Below are 22,435 nucleotides of genomic sequence, written 5' to 3' on the forward strand. Positions count from 1 at the left end.
CCCTCCCACCTCCCTCCCCCCAACATCTCTCTGGGTCATCCCCATGCACCTGCCCCAAGCAAGCTGCACCCTACGTCAGACATGGACTGGCGATTCAATTCTTACATGACAGTATACATGTTAGAATTCCCATTCTCCCAAATCGTCCCACCCTCTCCCTCTCCCTCTGAGTCCAAAAGTCCGTTATACACACTGTTTTTCAGGGGAAGCTCCTAATCTGCATATACCAATTTTAAGGTCATGACAATTTTTGCTTATAAAATCAGAATATTATTAACTGTAAAGAAATAAATAATTGTATCAGCCCCAAATCTAAATTTAACCATCATACAGTTATATTAAAAAAGACATAAAAATACTCCAGAAGCACAAACTCATTCAAAGCGACCTAATACTCCCTCCTCTGCAGGGTCACTGCAGTCTTACACACACCGTATTGTAACTGGGAGATCTCTCTGATCCAGGCTGTGTGATAGACCACCTCGAATTCCACCAGAACATAGGAAATTTTATTATACTGACGAATGACAGCTTTGCCTTCTGCACTTGACAAAATTTCCGAGTTTTTCTGTTTTTTTAAGGGAAGAAAAATGATTTATTTTTAAAAGTCTGCTGTCTGCTTTCTATTCAAACCATAAAGCTGTGGTTTATATTTTAAATGACATCAAATCAAATAACAATGCTACTCATTTAGATTTTGTCTCAGAAAAAGATCAGAGATGAGGAAGGTCAGACAAGCTAGAGAAGGAAGCAGGGAAATATAAACGGTAAAAAGCAGAAAGTGAGACAGAAAATAGGATTTAAAAAACAAAGTATCTAGTCTTACAGCTGGCCGCAGGCACTAGGGCCTCCACCTCCAATTCTCTGTTTCCTCCCCCCTTTTCTGGCAAGTTACAATGAACTGATTTTCCTAGAACTGTGACTATCAGGGAAAATTCTTAAATTTCAGCATCAAAAAAAAAAAAAGAAAGGAAATGTAGATTCCCTCCCTCCCTCCTTCCTTCCCTTCTTCCTCTCTCTCCCCTCCTCCCTCCTTCCCACCCTTTTTTTTTTTAAAAAAAAGTAAATATATATCAAAGAACAAAAACAAGATTTTCTATGTAAAAATTGACCATTCTTTTTTTTTTGTTTGTTTTCATTCACATGTATCAAGAACAGGGCAATCTCTGCTCTGTCACTATAAAGTCAATAAACAACCGAGTACCCATCCTGGCTTCTTGTCTAAGGCCAGCATTTTGTTTTATTTATTTATTTTTTTAATATGAGGACAGTAAAACAAATTATATCAGCCAAACAAAAACAACAAAAACTTAATATTTAATAATACTCAAATAATAAAATCCCTTGCAAGACTATTATATTTTGTTCTCTACTTAGGCAGAAATACAACACCAGGCAAACCAACTTTGCTTTGCTACACCATCTCTTTAAAACACAGAGCAAGAAAAGGAAAACCAAAACAAACAAACAAAGCGAGATGACAAACTTGCAATTTCAGAATTCCAACAAGGCTTAAGACTACCCTGGTGTTTTTTCAGAAATCTAATAGTCTTAAGAACACAGAGGATGAATGTACTCCATTATACCTGCTCTTGGTCTCAGTCCTACACAGAGGAATATATTCTGAGCACATCCTCACCTTCACTGAAGGCGAGAGGAGAAGGGGACAATAGAGGATGAGATGGTTGGATGGCATCACCGACGGACATGAGTTTGAGTAGGCTCTGGAAGTTGGTGACGGACAGGGAAGCCTGCCATGCTGCAGTCCATGGGGTCGCAAAGAGTCAGACAGGACTGAGCGTCTGAACTGAACTGAACTGAATGGGTAGCAGTGACCTATCCATCCACACATAGACTTAAGTTTCAGTACCAGGCCTGTGCTCTATCATTTTCAAAACAATTATTTTACAAAAGCCTTTATAAAGTGTCCTGTATGATTAAAGGTCATACATTTCTAAGATTACCCTTCTGACAGATTAGCTATAATTAATCAGGCTTATCTACCAAACATCAAAGGAATTGGCTTATTCTCTTTCAAGCATATTTGCAAACTAAATTTTCTTTGCCTGGTAAAAGAATTAGCTCTAGTTATGCTACTGGATACAAATGCTGTAGTATAAAATATATCTCTTGTATTAAAAACCACCACAAGGGACTTCCCCAGGAGTCAAGTGGTTAAGACTCCACGCTTTCAATGCAGGGAGCACCAGCTCAATCCCTAGTGGGGGAATTAAGATCCCACACGCTTCAGGGCATGCCAAAAAAAGAAAAAGTAAACCCACCATGATCCACATACTGTAAATTTTAACTATTGGCTTACGAAGAAATAGTTGATGGGCTCACTTATCCGGCGATACAGCTGCCTCACCCAGAGGATCTTTCCTGCTATAGGGGGCATGTTGCGAGCAAGAGGGGGGTCATCTTTTTGAGAATGATAAAGCTGTAATTAAAGGTCTGGCTTTAATGTTTGAAATTCAATACAGTGGAAAAGGTAAAACATATATACAGCCATATTTTTATTGATGTATTACCATTATTGACATGTTTTATAAACAAGAGGTTGTCAATAAGTGTGTAGAAGAACTCTAGCCCTATCAACCCAAGGCTCAAAAACTATGATGATTACAATACATGACACTTGATTCTCTCTCAACCCTTACTTCCCATTACACGTATACATTTCTTCTGCCTTTTATCCCTAATCCTAAAGATATACTCAAAAGTGGGAACACATAGCTATATTACATCTGTCATAATATTCTCCAGAGCCCACATTTTATTACAGGTTATACACATATATTTTAATTTTACAGAATGACAGAAGAAGAGGATAAGAATCCAAGAATTAACTACCTTTTACTTTTACTTCTCTGTTTCTTGGCCCCATTAGTCGTACTGCTAATTTCACATTTCCAAGTAAATTCCTATTCCAATGCTGTGTTATCTAATTCAGAATCACAAACTATGATAAAAGCCTTCCCAATTGTTTTTTTTTCCTATTTTTAAACTTTAGATATTTTTCTAAATTTTTACAATGTTGTGTTGGTTTCTGCCATAAAAATGATATTGATGAACCTGTTTGCAGGGAAGGAATGGAGACACAGATGAAGAATGGATTTGTGGACCCAGTGGGTGAGGGAGAGAATGGGAGGAATGGAGAAAGTAGCATCAACATATACACAGTATCAGCTGGTGAGAAGTTGCTGTGTAGCACAGAGAGCCCAGTCTGGTGCTCTGTGATGACCTGAAGGGATGGGATGAGGGGAGGGGATGTGTAATTACAGCTGATTCGCATTCCTTTATGGCAGAAACCTGAGCCCATATTTTGATGTACAAAAACAGTAACATAAATGGGCTTCCCTACACATACATGAACACTGTCATAAGAAGATAATTCTTAAGAGGAGAGAGGTGTAATCTGGCTTTCCAGCGACACATGCTGTCAGGACCTTCCCCTTTGGAGAGGAGCATCAAAGATACTCAGCAGTGACAGGATCGGTTTGAAAAGCTTGACACAAGATAATGATGGCAAATACTTGCAGCGTATTTTTCTTTTTGTATGAAAAGTGCTGTTCCATTGATAAACATGATACTTGCCTTCTTGGTAGCTTCAAGTTCAGCCACATAAAACTGAAGAATACGCTCAATGGTATGGTTTATTTCTAACTGCAGACAGGGAATGTTCAGTTTCTGGAATCTAAAAGCAAGTGAAGGTGAATAATTAAAAGGTGAATGAGAAACATACTTAAGCGTTGCTGCAGTCCTAAAAATCCATTCACTCATTTGACAAATATTCCCACCAGGCCTCATGCATTGCCCTAGGATACAGTGATGTACAAGACAGGTGTGGTTTCAGCCCTCTTGAAGCCAACATTCATTGAAAAGGTAGAGATTGGTCATAACTGACATAAATAGTTATTTCAATTGTAAGAGTGACAGAAATTGCTTGTAACAGAGGAAACCCTGCCAAGCCTGGGGAGTCAAGAAAGACTTCCCGAAGAAAATGACATTTGAACGGAGATTGAAAAGTTGAGCTTTTCAAAACTGGCTTAGCAAAGATGGAAAGCAGTTGACTGACTGTCCCTCTGCCAATATTACTGCTCACACCATCCCCAGTCACAATACTGATAATAAACATTTTGTCAGCCAAACATCACTTAACTCTTAGAGACTAAGGATGTACAGGGAGTACTAGAACCATAACATTCTGATAATAAAATGAATAAAAAGAGAGAGAAATTGCCGAGAAAGTGGTACCGCCATCAGTCTGTATGGTACTCTCACTCATCAAAACCATTTTATATCTGTTTGAACTCTTACGACCATCTCACGAGGTAAAGTTTGACAGGTATGATTCATCATTAGGAAGACATGGAACTACAGCAAAGTCAGACCCAAGCCCAGATCCACTGGCTCTCAGGGGAGAGTCCCAAGAGGGTCCCTTGACATGGGTAGTGAGCCCTGTCTGAGCTGGAAGAAAACGGCTGCTGGTCCAGCCCGCTCCTCTAATTCAGGCTCCCCTGTCCTGCAGGGGAGCACTGCTGTCAGAACAGAGAAAGCTGCAGGGGTGCTCAAGAGGGGAAACAGAATGTTTGGAGGCCTACTGCGTATACGGGCATGTGTGCTAAGTCGCTGCAGTCATGTCTGACTCTTTGCGACCCCATGGACTGTAGCCCCCCAGGCTCCTCTGTCCATGGGATTCTCCAGGCAAGACTACTAGAGTGGGTTGCCATTTTCTTCTCCAGGAGCTCATCTCAACCTGGGGATCCAACCTGGGTCTCCTCCACTGCAGGCAGATTTTTTACCATCTGTCCTATCAGGGAAGCCAGAGACCTATTACTCTTAGATAATTTCACTTTCAGAATTCCTTTCAGTATGTAGAATCAAACATTATTTGTTCCCTTTCTAATAACACTTATGAAATTAACCTTAAGATATTACACAGCCGAGGGAAAATATGACATCATTTCCTATTGAAAGACTTTCCTCAATAAAATTCAATGAAAAACATCATCCCATGTTTCAAATTTTCACCAGTCTATTTATGGTAATTGAAAGATTACTGTTTGACTGAAGTAAGTCACAAAGAAAAACACCAATACAGTATATTAATGCATATATATGGAATTTAGAAAGATGGTAACAACAACCCTGTATGCGAGACAGCAAAAGAGACACAGATATAAAGAAAAGACTTTGGGACTCTGTGGGAGAAAGCAAGGGTGGGATGATTTGAGAGAATATTATTGAAACATGTATACTACCACATGTGAAATAGATCACTAGGCCAAGTCCAATGCATGAAACAGGGCACTCAAAGCTGGTGCACGGGGACCAACTCAGAGGGATGGGATGGGGAGGGAGGTGGGAAGGGGGTTCGGGATGGGGGACACATGTATATCCATGGCTGATTCATGTCAATGTATGGCAAAAACCACCACAATATTGTTAAGTAATTAGCCTCCAATTAAAATTAATTAATTAATTTTAAAAATAAAATCATAAAAAAGATTACTGTTTATAAGTTTCAAAGTTTACATAGAGATTTCTAAAAATTTGTTTTGAAATGGTTATTTCCAGGTATAAAGTTATCCCACCTAGCAATTACACTGCTTAATGCATTATAAATACCTTTGAAGCAGTTGAAGAGCCTGCTGAGAAGATAAAATTTTTCCAAAAGTACTGTTCATAAATGCCTGTATCTGTACCTGAAATGCAATAGTAATGTTTGAATGATTTTTTTGGATTAAAGAGAAGATTGGTTTTGTTTAACAACAATGAATGATTCTCCCATAGAATCAAAACAGCCTTAAACACATCTATCATCTAAGCATCTAGAACTGCACTCCAGTATGGTAGCCACTGGCCACATGCTTCCACTGAGCACTTGAGAGTCACTACTTAGAAGTGAGATGTGCTGTAAATATAAAATAAAATACACACAAAACTTTAAAGACTTAGTACGAAAAAGAGAGTATAAAATATCTCATACTTGGTTTTGTTAGTGATGTATTAAAATGATAATATTTTTATTATGTTGGGTCGAATAAAGTATATCATTAAAATTAACATTACCTATTTCTTCTTGCTTGTACACATGTGGCTATTAAAGAGTTAAAATTACATATGCAGTTTGAATTTGCTGCTATTATTTACTGTATGTTGACCTACAGAATTTATGAAAGGAGTGAAAGTCCCTTACTGAGCCCATTTCTTTGGGACATTTAGGATTTCTTAGCATGTCTGTAGAGCAATGTAATGACACTATGCTCAGTCGTATCTGACTCTTTGCGACCCCATGGACTGTAGCCCCCCAGGCTCCTCTGTCCATGGGATTCTCCAGGCAAGAACACTGGAGTGGGTTGCCATATCCTTCTCTAATGACACTATAGACACCCATAGTGAACAGGTGTCACTGTCCAATACCACTGCTCTCAGGAACGTCTTTGTCACGCTAATGAGGAATGAGATGCAGAAGATATTCTTCCAAGGCTCTGACCATCCTTAGCAGTGAACTCCAAACTCTTGGTGCCCAGCTGATGGAACTGAAGCACTCTGTAAATTTACTTTCACTTATTGATTATATTGGTACTGTCTACAAATATATACCACACCCATTAATGAGACACTGGAAAACCAAGGAAAGTTAAAACACTGACATCTCTTTCTAAATACTGAAAACTATGGCATCTAAGTTTACTGAAAGCTAAATTTGTATCCAAGACCACACAGTAAAGTCTTTATAACATATAATCTTTATTAATGAATCATAAAAATAATTTACACAATAATTTTTTTAAAAGACAAATTCCCATTGTCATAATGATATAATTCCCAAAACCAAATACTAAAAGTAAAATATATCTTCATATCAGAGTCTAACTTTCAAAAACTGTAAGGAAATCTGTGTCAAAAAGAAAAAGTGTGGTTAGAATTTTAGGATCTTTTTAATATATATTGCACAAATTATATACATAATGTGGTTTTTAAAAGAGTCTTTTAAAACACGAGGGAAAAAATATAATTTCCCTCACCTTCTTAGCAAGGATTTAAGACCCAGGAAGTGGACACTGTATATTCTTATCCCTCTCTGTGTTTCCAGGACATTCTGCAGCAAAGAGGAGGCCTGGAGCTACATATGGGCTAACAGTTTTCAGTAAGACAGTGTGTTAGTAGGTGGCTCAGACAGTAAGGAACTCACCTGCAAGGCAGGAGACCCAGGTTCAATCTCTGGGTTGGGAAGATCCCATGGAGAAGGGAGTGGCTACCCACTCCAGCATTTTTGCCTGGAGAATTCCTATCCCTCCCTGTGTTTCCAGGACCTTATGCAGCAAGGAGGAGACCTGGGGCTACACCTGGGCTAAGAGTTTTCAGGAAGATAGTAACTGAGGTCATATAAGCCCAAAAAGTGACAGAGAAATATGTTACAGTCTCATCCCTCTGGGGTTCCTTCAGCTCTGACAGACAGATGAGGGCCTTTTCAGAGCCATCCTCTAAGCTATAGTGAGAATGTGGTTATAAAGTGCAGTGCCAAGGGAAGAGGAATCTGTCTTACTAATCTGTTCTCAAATCTTCTCACACTTGACCAAGAACAAGGCTGACAAATTCCCTCTTAGACTGGAAAAGCGACATGGGTCCCTGGCACAACAAAAACCAAATCTAATTTTTTATGCAAATGAAAAATAAACCCTAGCCACAATAAGCCCTTTGGGCTTCTGGTTAGTTACTGGTACCCTTTACTGAATAAACTCATTTTTTCATTTTTTAAAAAAGATAAAAAATATTTTGTGGACTAGTTAGAAAATTATTCATACCAGCAAGTATTTTTGATCAGTTCGCAAGAGTAATTTGTAATAAATAGTAACTATGTTAATTTCAGTACAGTACTATTGACTACATTTCAGCTTTACTAAAGTAAAATTACGTATAATTACTCACCTCTAAAGCACTGATTTTTGTCATAAAATCTAAGAAATCTGTGTCAAATTCTGTCCTTCTTGGATCCAGAATGTCATACTGTTTCTTCTTAACCCCTTGATGTATATTTTTAAATTTTATTGCCAAAATGTCTATTCCCTCTATGGTAGAATTGTTTAAGGTTGAGTATGTTTGCACAATAGTTATCATTTCTGTAATCTTAAAAACAAAAGTGTTACTTTATTTAAAAAATCAACACCCTTCCCCAGAATAAACTCTTAATGAATCAATGATTTTTAAAAAAAAAACAATAAACAGGATCTAGAATCATTTAAATAAACCCAACCAGAGGAGATAAAATAGAAGACAAATCTCTACTCCAGTCGTTATTACTCTTGGACTATTTAAGACAGAAGATGTTTCAACATAAGGAAAGAGTTTACAGCCTTTCTCAGAATTTGATCACTTGAAAGGCAGGGAGTAAAATCCCTTGCAGATGTCTAAACAGTTTCAGCTTTTTATTCCTCAAAATCACTTCACTGGATTCAAAAGCATTACTGTCCTTCTTGGCACTCCCGACAGTTCTGATATGTAATACTAGCAATAAATCCACATTCAGGTAAAAGAAAGGCCCCACAATCCTGAAGGATGACTGCAGTCACTTCTGACCCTTAAAGAACACGTGGGAGACAACTACTGTTTGATTCCACTTATATGAGGTATCTCAAATGGTCAAATTCACAGCGTCAGAAAGTACACTGGTAGACTTCAGGGGCTGGCAGGTGGGGGTTGTGGGGGGAGGGGGAACAAGGAGTTAGTGTTTAGTGGAGACAGAGTTTGAGTTTAGGAAGGTGAAAAATTCGGGAGAAAGATGATGATAAGAGCTGTAGAGCAATGTAAATATACTTAGGGCCAGTGAACTGTATAGATAAATATGGTTAAAATCGTATGTTTTATACTACGTGACTTTCAGCACAATAAAAGAAAACTGTTTTTTAAAAAGAACGCTGGGCAATCCTCATTATGAACATTACTTCAGAAACAGTTGGCTCCATCTCAACATACCAACACTGCCTACTTCACCATAAAAAAAGAGTCTTTCATGTCCACAGGCTCTCAGCTCCTCAGTCTTCATCAGCGATTCCTCATTGTGATTCTTGCTCTGGAGAACGATACTCAAAGCTTCCCACACCTTCTCTTCTCCCCCACAAATGTTCAGGGTGAGAAGAAAACCAAATACAGATCTCTGGGAAACACCAATATTTGGCAAAATTTACATGGCAGGAAGAGGAAGAAACAAAGGCTATATCATACACACTTCATCTCAGTTCTTTAGGGCAGACTAACACACAATACATCATCAGGTCTCCACCTACCAAAAGGTAACTTTCAGGTGCCCTAAGCTGACACACTGGAATTCTCCTCACTTATTCCTTAAAGATTCCCAACATCTCTGCCCAACTCTGAGGTCTTGACTCTCCAACTCCAAGCTCAATTCTGTCTGTCCTTTGACTTGGGCAGTTGGTCATCCAGATATCTGAATCTCAGCTTTCCCTAACAGGATCTGGCTTAGTTTTCCCTTCTGTCTCTCCTTGACAGCTATTTAAGAGCTCACAGGGCAGGTCCAACAGTGGTCCCTGCCATGCCCCACTCAGTTGGGGAAGTCCACCAAGGCAGCTCAGTAATCACCTCTCAGTTCAGTTCAATCACTTAGTCATGTCTGACTCTTTGTGACCCCATGGACTGCAGCACACCAGGCTTCCCTGTCCATCACCAACTCTTGGAGCTTACTCAAACTCATGTCCATCAAGTCGGTGATGCCATCCAGTCATCCAACCATCTCATCCTCTGTTGTCCCCTTCTCCTCCCACCTTCAGTCTTGCCCAGCATCAGGGTCTTTTCCAATGAGTCAGTTCTTCACATCAGGTGGCCAAAGTATTGGAGTTTTAGTTTCAGCATCAGATCTTTCAATGAATATTCAGGACTGATTTCCTTTAGGATGGACTGGTTGGATCTCCTTGCAGTCCAAGGGACTCTCAAGAGTCTTCTCCAACACCACAGTTCAAAAGCATCAATTCTTCGGCGCTCAGCTTTCTTCACAGTCCAACTCTCATATCCATACATGACCACTGGAAAAACCATCGCCTTGACTAGACAGACCTTTGTTGGCAAAGTAATGTCTCTGCTTTTTAACATGCTGTCTTGGTTGCTTAGAGCTTTTCTTCCAAAGAGTAAACTCCTTTTAATTTCATGATTGCTGTCACCATCTGCAGTGATTTGGGAGCCCCCCAAAGTAAAGTCTCACTGTTTCCATTGCTTCCCCATTTGCCATGAAGTGATGGGACTGGATGCCATGATCTTAGTTTTCTGAATGTTGGGTTTTAAGCCAACTGTTTCACTCATCTCTTTCACTTTCATCAAGAGGCTCTTTAGTTTTTCTCCTCTTTCTTCCATAAGGGTGTTGTCATCCGTATATCTGAGGTTATTGATAATTCTCCTGGTAATCTTGATTCCAGCTTGTGCTTCATCCAACCTGCATTTCACATGATATACTCTGCATATAAGTTAAATAAGCAGGGTGACAATAGACAGCCTTAACATACTGCTTTCCCAATTTGGAACCAGTCTGTTGTTCCATGTCCAATTTTAACTGTTGCTTCTTGACCTGCATTCAGATTTCTCAGGAGGCAGGTCAGGTGGTTTGGTATTCCCATCTCTTTAAAAATTTTCACAATTTGTCGTGATCCACACAGTCAAAGGTTTTGGCGTAGACAATAAAGCAGAAATAGATCGTTTTCTGAAACTCTCTTGCTTTTTCAATGACCCAACAGATGTTGGAACCGCCTCTACAGGATTATAAAAAAAAATTCTGGCCACATTTCAGGGTAACTATTGTGCCCCATCTTCGAGAATCTGGAAACCAATATCCACCAATTACACCTGGGAGAGATGCCAACCAGCCAAAGGACTCTTAGCACAGGAGAGCTGGAATACCTAGCAGCCAGAATGCACTTCAAGTGAGGCCCCTGGAGAGTACTACACTGGCTCTGGCTGTTGAGCCTTTGTGGCATGAAGGTGTAATCCTTCAGACTGTAGGCAGGCTTCTCTAGAGGTAGAACGGGGTGAGTAGGGTGAGTAGCTGAAGCAGCTAGCCATTATCACCTACTCCTCTAGCATCAGGAATGCTTGCACTGCTACTTTACAGGTGGATCCCCAGCACTAGACCTGCCACCAAAGATCTTTATTGCAAATGGGTTAACCATTAAGGTCCAGCCCTGAAGCCCTATCAAGCCTAAAACTGCACCCAAGTTGACGAGGGTCCTTGCTCCTGGAAAAATTAAGAGTAACTAGGAATCACCTCCAGGTTTACATTCTAATGGTTTCAGACATACTAAACATCTCTGTGGAACAGGTTCTGACGATGGGACTTATTTATTCATTTGACCCATGCCGATACCATTCCAATTGGACATTTGTCCTCAAGAAATTCCCACTGTTCACAAAACCGTCTCATACAACATTTCCTAGATGCATCACCAAACGCACAGGCAACAAAAGAAACACTTGATAAATCAGACTTGATAAAAATTTAAAACTTCATGCTTCAAAGAACACAATCAAGAAAATGAAAAGATAGCCCACAGCGAGAGAAAATATTTGAAAATCATATCTGATAAGAGACTTAAATCCAGAATACATAAATAATGCTTATAAACTCAACTATAAAAATACAAATAACTAAATTTAAAATGTGCAAAGAATCTGAACAGAAATTTCTCCAAAGAAATACGAATGGACAATAAGCTCATGAAAAGATGCTCAACACCATTAGTCATCGAGTCATCAGGGAAATGCAAATCAAAACCACAATGTGATATCACTTCATATCCACTACAACGGCTAAATTCAAAAGGACAGATAATAACAAGCATTACAATGATATAGAGAAACTGGAACCCTCATACATTTCTTATGAGAATAAAAAACGATGCAAGTACTTTGGAAAACAGTTTGGTACTTCCTCAAAAAAGGTAAACATGGAGTTATTATATGACCCAACAATTCCATTCCTATGCATAAACTCAAGAGAAATAACAACTCAAAAACACATACAGAAATGTTTGTAGCAGTGTTACTCATAATAGCCAAAAATGGAAAAACCCAAATGTCCATCAACTAATAAATGGACAAATAAAATATAGTATACCCATATGAGAGGAGGGTATGGCAACCCACTCCAGTATTCTTGCCTGGAGAATCCCCATGGACAGAGGAGCCTGGTGAGGTACAGTCCATAAGGTTGCAAAGAGTTAGACACGACTGTGCAACTAGGCACACATACCTGTATGATGGAATATTATTCTGTAACAAAAAGGAATGCTACCATACAGATGAGGCTTGAAAATATCATACTAAATTAAAGAACTCAGTCACAAAAGAGCACATATTATATGATTCCATTTATATGGAATGTCCAGAATAGGCAAATCTATAGATTTTCAGAAAGTAGATTAGCAGTTGCTTGGGGTTGGGGGCAGGAGGAGAAGGGGACGACAGAGGATGAGATGGCTGGATGGCATCACCGACTCGATGGATGTGAGTCTGGGTGAACTCCGGGAGTTGGTGATGGACAGGGAGGCCTGGCGTGCTGCAATTCATGGGGTCGCAAAGAGTCGGACATGACTGAGCGACTGAACTGAACTGAGGGTTGGGTAGAGGGGAGAAAGGGGTATCATTGCTAATGGGCACAAGGTTTTCTTTTAGTGGGAATGAAATGTAAAATTAGATGGTGGTGATGGCTGCACAATCCTGTGAGTAAATTAGAAAATATTGACTTGTACACTTTAAATGAATAAATTATGTGGTATGTGAATTATATCACAATAAAGATGCTAGAGAAACAAATAAAAACAGAACCATTAGAAGTATGTAGGAAGGACCCAACTCAGTAACCTGGTTCTGTTCAGCACCCATACTTTCCCATCCTGGCATACCTATGAAATGCCTTTCAACTTGTGTAATGCCCCCACCAATGTACCAAAAATGATGAGCAGGTCCCTAACTACTCCCAAGACCTAGGGAGCTTGCAGAATGGTGGGGCCATGGGGAGGATGGTGCCTAGATGGTATCTCTGTAGGCTTTCCAAAGGCTGACTGCAAGAAGACTCTAGGATGGGCTGTCCTACATCCCCTGGCAAAACCTCACTTCTCTCCAGCCAGTCCTAAACAATGAATGAATCCAAGGTGCAGAAGTTTCTAATCCACATCTGCCAGCAAAGACAGCACACACATAATGTCTATGTTAGACCATACATGCTGCCCTAGAAAGAGAAGGTACCCACACATCCACATATGAAACAACTACCTAGTTCTGCCAGGTACTGCACACATGTCATCTCACACCTGTTCTCGGCTGCTATAATGCTTAAGAGCAGAGACTTGAGTTCACGCTCCATAGGTGAAGACAGAATTGAGGTCTCAAGAGAAGAGAAAGTCTACAACAGCTTTTGTGTGACTGGCAGAAGACAGTAACTAGGAATGAAAAAATAAGTTATAATAAAATGCAGCAATCTATGAGTAACATTGGACGAGTCAGATCAATAGTGAGATAAGAGATCTTAACAGTGTTACATGAAGTATGAAATAACTGGAACAGTATGGTTGTCAGTGAAAACTGTGGCTGCTTACCTTCTCCAGTCTTTTGCAGAAAGCTTCAAATTTTCCAAATATGTACATTTCTGAAACCTCAAATGATTTTTCCCCTGAAGACTCTAAAATCTGTTTCCTTGTTTTATGAAAAGATGCCTGATATTCCTTGAATAGAAAAATGCAGTCCTATGAGAGATTTAAAACAAGGTGATATATAGTGAGCCTTTTGTTCATAAGTGAAAAATTCAAAACTTCTATCCTCACACAGAACTAATCACAGCAGCCCCTCAACAGGGCTGTTGCTGCTAACACTAAAAATTCAAGTTCTCTGCCCACATATAGAAAGGTCTGTGAAAATCAATATATTTTTTTCTATTTTACAAAATATTCTCATCTTCTTTTATTCTCATTATTTCCCCTTAACTCTTATCCTAATCAAAGTATGACACATACTATTTGTTGTCAGATTTTCATGGCTAATTAGAACTTTCAGGTCAAAAATGATATATCAATTCTATTATCAATTATCTATTCAGTTGGCACCTTTTAATCAGCATTATTCACATACAGGTATAAAAAACATTAAGATTGTGTAGTGCTAATTTATTATTCAACTGTTATTTCTCCACAAGGAGAGCATAAAGTCTTTGATAGATGAAATCCTAATATTTGACTAGATGGAGAAACAGTGGAAACAGTGGCTGACTTCATTTTTGGGGGCTCCAAAGTCACTGCAGATGGTGATTGCAGCTGAAATTAAAAGATGCTTATTCCTTAGAAGGAAAGTTATGACCAACCTAGACCGCATATTCAAAAGCAGAGATATTACTTTGTCAACAAAGGTCCATTTAGTCAAGGCTATGGTTTTTCCAGTAGTCATGTACGGATGTGAAAGTTGGACTATAAAGAAAGCTGAGTGCAGAAGAATTGATGCTTTTGAACTGTGGTGTTGAAGAAGACTCTTGAGAGTCCCTTGGACTGCAAGGAGATCCAACCAGTCCATTCTAAAGGCTATCAGTCCTGGGTATTCATTGGAAAGACTGACGTTGAAGCTGAAACTCCAGTACTTTGGCCACCTGATGCAAACACTGACTCGTTTGAAAAGACCCTGATGCTGGGAAAGATTGAGGGCAAGAGGAGAAGGGGACGACAGAGGATAAGATGGTTGGACTGCATCACCGACTCAATGGACATGGGTTTGGATAAACTCCGGCAGTTGGCGATGGACAGGGAGGCCTGGCGTGCTGCGGTTCATGGGGTCGCAAAGAGTCGGACACGACTGAGCAACTGAACTGGGATACCACTGGGCCGTTCAACCAGGCAAAAAGAGAGGACAGTGTTACCAGTCTCTAGTAGGAATTCACTGTCATGTCAAGTGAACCAAACCATCTTTTAAAAAATGTTCAACTTTTTCAAAGACACCAATGTGCAGTCAAATCTCTAACATACTGTCACCTCCTTAGTTCTGACTCTTCCATCTCCCTCTTGACTCCAGAAGGACCGACGTGATTACATTGGGCCCACTTAGATAATCCAGGATGACCTCGCCATCCTTAATTCCCCCTACAATCTGAGTTCCCCCTTGACATTTAATGTAACAAATTCCAGGGATTAGGATGAGGACATCTTTATTCTGTCTACCTCAGCCACTAAATCAGAATATCTGTGAGTGAGACACAGAACTCCGTATGTTCAACCAGTTTCTCAGTTGATTCCTATAAACATTCAGGTTTCTATAACTAGTCACATACCTACTTCTAACTATAACAGATAGTCCCCCATATCAATTTCTAAAACAAAATCTTACTCTCTTCAAGGTTACTGATAATTTTTCACTCGACTTCCTTGAGATGCTAGGAATACAGATAAGATCCTTATCCTCCTGGAATATGCCATCTGATAGAAATTACTTTATATTATTTCTTCACTACTAACCAATTCCTTCATGTTGGATAGATAAGGTCCTGAATAATAATTCTTACCATTGCTTCTTCCAACCCATTTGAAAATTATTCCCCAAAACTATACAGTAAAAGTTTCCTGAAAAGATTTCAGATGTGATAGAAATTGGGTTAAACTAGAATTCAGAAAACCAAACTTTCATTTCTAATTCAGTAAGTAAATATCTAGTGACCTGAAGGATATTAAAAGAATTATGAGAATAAATTGCTAAGTTCTATGTCAAGAGTTCTGGCTCCTGCTAATAGGTCAACTTGGAGGGAATGATCTCTGCCTCCCACTCCAAAAATTAACACTGGAGAAATTCTAGGTGGCAACATGGAATCCAAAAAATAATAACAACAACAACAGAAATGATTAAACTTCCAGGAAGAGTATGGGTTGTTTTGAATCTGAGGATTGAGCGAGCAAGAATGATTAAAAAACAATGGAAGAAGATAAGTAATACTGTTAATGAATAAGGGGACATATTATATAATAAAGTAAAGATTAATAAGATAATATTATCAACATTATGGCAATAATTTCAACTTTTAGAAAAACTGAATAAATTCCTCAAAAATATAAACTTACCAAACTGACTCAAGAATAGATGAAATAAAAGTGAAAAAATTAGTTTTTTTAAAAAATGAAACTATGTATTTTCTAAAAATATATGCCAGGGACTAATATCTAGAATATATAAAGAACTCTTACAACTCAACAAAAGCAGAACAAACTCAGTTCAAAAGTGAGTAAGGGATTTGAAAGCTATTTCTCCAAGGAAGATATACAAATTGCCAATACGTATTTGAAAATAAGCTCAACTGTTACTAGGCATTCAGTCAGTTCAGTAGCTCAGTCATGTCCGACTCTTTGCGGCCCCATGAATCGCAACACACCAGGCTTCCCTGTCCATCACCAACTCCCGGAGTTCACTCAGACTCATGTCCATCAAGTCCGTGATGCCATCCAGCCATCTCATCCCCTGTCATCCCCTTCTCCTCCTGCTCCCAATCCCTCCCAGCATCAAAGTCTTTTCCAATGAGTCAACTCTTTGCATGAGGTGGCCAAAGTACTGGAGTTTCAGCTTTAGCATCATCCCTTCCAAAGAAATCCCAGGATTGATCTCCTTCAGAATGGACTGGTTGGATCTCCTTGCAGTCTCTCAAGACTCTCAAGAGTCTTCTCCAACACCACAGTTCAAAAGCATCAATTCTTCGGCGCTCAAAGAAAAAGAAAAAATAACAAGCACTGGTGTGTATGTGAAGAAACCGGAACTCTCATTTATTGCTGGTGAGAATGTAAAATGGAACAGCAGCTATGGAAAACTGCTTAATGGTTGTGCAAAAAGTTAAATATAGAATATCCATATGATCCAGCAATTCCATTTTTAAGTATACACTCAAAATAAAGAGACTCAAAGAGCTCATTACACAACAATGTTCATATCAGCATTATTCACAATAGTCAGAAAGTGGTTAACAACCCAAATGTCTATCCAAAGATGAATGGATAAACAAAATGTGGTATATCCACACAATGGATAATACTCAGCCATAAAAAAGAATGAAATTCTAATACATGCCACAATATGAACTTTGAAAACATGTATGTTAAAAAAGAGACCAGCACTGAAGGACAAATACTGCCTGACTCCACCTAAATAAAACACCTAGAATAGACAAATACATGAAGACAGAAAGTAGAACAGAGATGACCAGGGGCGTGGAGACAGGGAATCAGTTGCTGTTTAATGGATAAAGAGTCTCAGTCTGTGGAGATGAAAACATTCCAGAAATTGATAGTGGTAATGGTTACACAATATTGTAAATGAGCTTAATGCCACTGAACCACAAATTTTAAAACAGTTAAAATGGTAAATTTTACATTGTGTATATTTTATCACAATTTTTAAAATTTTAATGATAAAAGGAAACAATTTTTAAATCTTTCCACAAAAAACTCAAGCGCAATGAGTTACATGAGTTCTATCTGGATATTTTTTTCGTATAGTACTTGCAGTTTTATAATACTCAGCAGTGTATAGTTTGTATAGTACTCAGCAGTGGCCACAGGACTGGAAAAGGTCAGTTTTTATTCCAATCCCAAAGAAAGGCAATGCCAAGGAATGCTCAAACTACCACACAGTTGCACGCATCTCACACACTAGCAAAGTAATGCTTGAAATTCTCCAAGCCAGGCTTCAACAGTACGTGAACTGTGAACTTCCAGATGTTCAAGCTGGATTTAGAAAAGGCAGAGGAACCAGAGATCAAATTGTCAACATCCGTTGGATCATCAAAAAAGCAAGAGAGTTCCAGAAAAACATCTACTTCTGCTTTATTGACTACGCCAAAGCCTTTGGCTGAAAATTCTTAAAGAGAAGGAAATACCAGACCACCTGACCCATCTCCTGAGATATATGTATGCAGGTCAAGAAACAACTGTTAGAAGTGGACATGGAAAAATAGACTGGTTCCAAATTGGGAAAGGAGTACATCAAGGCTATATATTGTCACCCTGCTTATTTAACTTATATGCAGAGTACATCACACAAAACGCTGGGCTGGATGAAGCACAAGCTAGAATCAAGATTGCCAGGAGAAATATCAATAACCTCATACACATATATGACACCACCCTTATGGCAGAAAGCTAAGAGGAACTAAAGAGCCCTCTTGATGAAAGTGAAAGACGAGAGTGAAAAAGTTGGCTTAAAATTCAACATTCGGAAAACTAAGATCATGGCATCTGATCCCATCATTTCATGGCAAATAGATGGGGAAGCAATGGAAACAGTGAGAGACTTTATTTTTGGGGGGCTCCAAAATCACTGCAGATTTGTGACTGCAGTCATGAAATTAAAAGATGCTTGATCCTTGGTAGAAAAGCTCTGACCAACCTAGACAGCATATTAAAAAGCAGAGATACTATTTTGCCAACAAAGGTCCATCTAGTCAAAGCTATAGTTTTCCCAGTAGTCATGTATGGAGGAAAAAGTTGGATTATAAAGAAAGTTGAGTGCTGAAGAATTCATGATTTTGAACTGTGGTGTTGGAGAAGACTCTTGAGAGTCCCTTGGACTGCAAGATCAAACCAGTCCATCCTAAGAAAATCAGTCCTGAATATTCACTGGAAGGACTGATGCTGAAGTTGAAATTCTGATACTTTGGCCACATGATGTGAAGAACTGACTCATTGGAAAAGACCCTGATGCTGGGAAAGATTGAAGGTGGGAGGAAAAGGGGACAACAGAGGATGAGATGGTTGGATGGCATCACCAACTTGATGGACATGAGTTTGAGTAAGCTCCAAGAGTTGGTTAACTACTTTACAATATTGTATTGGTTTTGCCATACATCAACATGAATATGTCACAGGTATACACATGTTCCCCAACCACTGCTTTACATGCTGCTTTGGTCTGTCTCTATCCAAAAACTGCACAATGATTCTGGTTCTTCCAGTCTTTGGGTTTAAGTGTTTTCAGGAAGAGAAACTATCCTAACTGCAATTCCTCATCTCCTGTTTCCTCTGACCCCTCTTCCTTCCCCTCTGGTTGAGAGGGCAGAGTGTGCTGATGGCACTGCTCAGGACCCACCCTGCGAGCACAGCAGCTCATGTCCTGGGTGGGGCACTGAGCATCCTTTCTTGCCCTGCCTCCCAGTCTCAGTCAGCCTCCCGCCTTAACTCCACAAAGCCCAGGATCCAGCATATGAAGAAAGCAAACCACTTCCAGGTGGAGACTTCCTGGTATGGCAATGTGTTTCAGACTTTCAAAATAACAGATCACTTTGATTTTCTACAGGCTCCTCCAGAGACTGGAAAAGATGAGAGTACTTTCTTCCCCTCCTTCAGTCATATTCATTCTGAAAACTTAGTGCCAGAAACACTGACAAGGATACTGTGAGAAAAGAAAATTTACAGGCTCTCTCTCTCATGAGTATAGTTGCAAAAGGTCCTACAGAAAAGTGTAGCAAAGTGAATTTAAGAATGTCTTTTTTTTTTTTTTTTTCAGAAAATCAAAGTTTATTCTAAGGTTTTGATCTGAGGATTTTTTTTTTAATTTTAAAATCTTTAATTCTTACATGCATTCCCAAACATGAACCCCCCTCCCACCTCCCTCCCCATAACATCTCTCTGGGTCATCCCCATGCACCAGCTCCAAGCATGCAAAGACAATTATACCATAAGTTGAGTTTACCCTAGGGATAGCAGAATAGTTTCATTTTCAGTTCAGTTCAGTTCAGTTCAGTGGCTCAGTCATGTCCGACTCTCTGTGACCCCATGAATCGCAGCACGCCAGGCCTCCCTGTCCATCACCAACTCCCAGAGTTCACTCAAACTCACGTCCATTGATGCCATCCAGCCATCTCATCCTCTGTCATCCCCTTCTCCTCCTGCCCCCAATCCCTCCCAGCATCAGAGTCTTTTCCAATGAGTTAACTCTTCGCATGAGGTGGTCAAAGTATTGGAGTTTCAGCTTCAGCATCATTCCTTCCAAAGAACTCCCAGGGCTGATCTCCTTTAGAATGGACTGGTTGGATCTCCTTGCAGTCGAAAGGACTCTCAAGAGTTCTTCTCCAAAACCACAGTTCAAAAGCATCAATTCTTCTGCACTCAGCTTTCTTCACAGTCCAACTCTCACATCCATACATGACCACTGGAAAAATCATAGCCTTGACTTTAGATAACCTAAAAATGTCATCTAAGCTACACTCCAGTACTTCGGCCACCTAATGCGAAGAACTGACTCATTTGAAAAGACCCTGATGCTGGAAAGATTGAAGGCAGGAGGAGAAGGGGACGACAGAGGATTAGATGGTTGGATGGTATCACTGACTCAATGGACATGAGTTTGAGTGAACTGCAGGAGTTGGTGATGGACAGGGAGGCCTGGATTGCTGCAGTCCTTGGGGTCACAAAGAGTTGGACACAACTGAGCAACTGAACTGAATAAACTGAACTGAACTGAAGCCACTCTCTCAATCCATCCACCCTCTCCCTCCCACACTGCGTCCACAAGTCTTTCTGTCTGTCTGTGCCCCCATTGCTGCCCTGCAAATAGCTTCATCAGTACCATCTTTCTAGATTCCATGCACATGTGTTAATATACAATATCTGTCTTTCTCTTCCTAACTTACTTCACTCTGTACAATAAGCTCTAGGTTCATCCCCCTCTTTAGGACTGACTCAAATACACAAGGAGCTCAATCCAGTGCTCTATGACAACCTAGAGGGGTGGGATCGGTTGGGAGATGGGAAGGAGGTTCAAGAGGGAAGAGACATATGTATACCTGTGACCAATTGATGTTGATGTGTGGCAGAAACCAGCACAATATTGCAAAGCAAATATCTTACAATAAAAAAATTTCAAAAATGTCATCTATTATGTTAACAGATTAAAGAGAAAAATTTTATAACCTCCTCGATGAATAAGTGCATAAAAACTTTCTTCAAAACCCATTCATAACTTTTAATAATATCTCCTAGTAACCAAAATTGGGAGTAAAACTTCCTGGAATCTAATCAATGATGTACTAAAGCATCAAACCAAATGGGGAAATGTTAGAAGCATTTTCTTCCAAAAGAAGATCAAAATAAGATGCCAACTATCACAAGATCTACTTAAGGATGTATGACAGTCCCAGCCAATGAAATAGGCAAGAAAATGAAATTTAACAGGGGATGGAATAAGAGGAGTGGTCAGAGCATATGTAACAGTACACAAGAGGTGTCTGATACAGGCAGCCCCACGGAGAAGCTGAGGATTAAATGGTGCCCTACCAGGAGCACTAAACATAGAGGGAAATGGATAATTTTAATGAAGTTCTTTTTATTTCCTCATGCTACTTACTCTGTACAATACTTCTTCAAAGTTAGCATAGTTTATCAACGAAAAAAGTAAACAAAATTGAGCCAGATGGGAAAAGCTTTAAGAAAATAAAAATACTTGTACAAACCTGAATTTTCTTTAGTACCACTGGTGTTTCCTGATCCCATACATGATTAGTTCCCCCATCAGTAATATATGCTTTACATGCAGTCACCATTTGGTTGGTTACCTAAAATAAATATCAGTCCAAAATAACTATATGTAGAGAAAGAAATAAAACAAGTTTTTAAAAGCATAAGCATGTTCTAAATCAAAAACGTGACAAATAGCAAACATAAAGTTAATTAATTACAGAATACAAAAAAACAGAGAAATACACATTTCAGTCAAAACAAAGAAAAGCCAAAGTCATATTTACCTACTTCATTTAACTCAGCGTCACTGGGGCTAACAGTTTCAAAGTCAACTATATTTACCCCTTGTCTATTTCTCTCCTAATTAGGACTTAATCCAGTCCAACTATGATTCTTCACTATCCTTCACATGCAAACTAAATATTAACTTAACCACCTCTCACATCCCCCAAAATAGTGAAAAAAAAAAAACAAAACAAAACAAAAACAAAAAACCAAGATAGCCATTTACATGGTCAGGAAGTTAGATCAAGATGGCACACTGACATGCAGAAATTTTAGAGAATTCCTAAAATATGGAATCAAATCTAAGGGGGGAAAAAGGACTAGAGAAAGCCAGTAACCTTCTGGAGAAGGTTACTTGAAGGTGAAACCGCTATGGAAATTTTTTAAGATAGGAGGCAATGTGAGGTGACCCTTAGCTGCAACCCTGAACACTGAATTTGGAGCAACTTGTACAGCAGGCAACAGTGACATATGCTGAAAGGATAAACCAATAAGTAGACCACAGCTTTGGGGAGGTGTGACCCGAGGAGCTACTGCACCCATAAGAGGACACATCAGAGAGAAAGCTACTCCCACTCCCTCCAACAGTAAGTTATGCCCCTCACTCACAAGAGACAGACAAAATAAACAAAACCCAGAGGCAAATCAGGAATCTCAAACACAAAGATGGGCAG

The 22,435-nt window shown here is 39.3% G+C and overlaps 1 protein-coding gene across 1 annotated transcript in view; it reads right to left on the bottom strand.

Moving 5' to 3' along the window:
• Positions 1 to 22,435, bottom strand: part of DNAH8 (dynein axonemal heavy chain 8) — a 312,973-nt gene that overhangs the window by 264,547 nt on the left and 25,991 nt on the right. Inside the window, exons 10-16 of the mRNA XM_018039316.1 lie at positions 21,470 to 21,571; positions 13,605 to 13,751; positions 7,939 to 8,136; positions 5,632 to 5,708; positions 3,598 to 3,697; positions 2,321 to 2,440; positions 433 to 568 (exon numbers count right to left, since the gene is read on the bottom strand). Of these exons, the coding sequence (XP_017894805.1) occupies positions 433 to 568; positions 2,321 to 2,440; positions 3,598 to 3,697; positions 5,632 to 5,708; positions 7,939 to 8,136; positions 13,605 to 13,751; positions 21,470 to 21,571 (880 nt within the window). The remainder of the gene's footprint in view (positions 1 to 432; positions 569 to 2,320; positions 2,441 to 3,597; positions 3,698 to 5,631; positions 5,709 to 7,938; positions 8,137 to 13,604; positions 13,752 to 21,469; positions 21,572 to 22,435) is intronic.

Source organism: Capra hircus, chromosome 23 (assembly GCF_001704415.2).
Source record: "Capra hircus breed San Clemente chromosome 23, ASM170441v1, whole genome shotgun sequence".
Lineage (NCBI taxonomy): Eukaryota > Metazoa > Chordata > Mammalia > Artiodactyla > Bovidae > Capra > Capra hircus.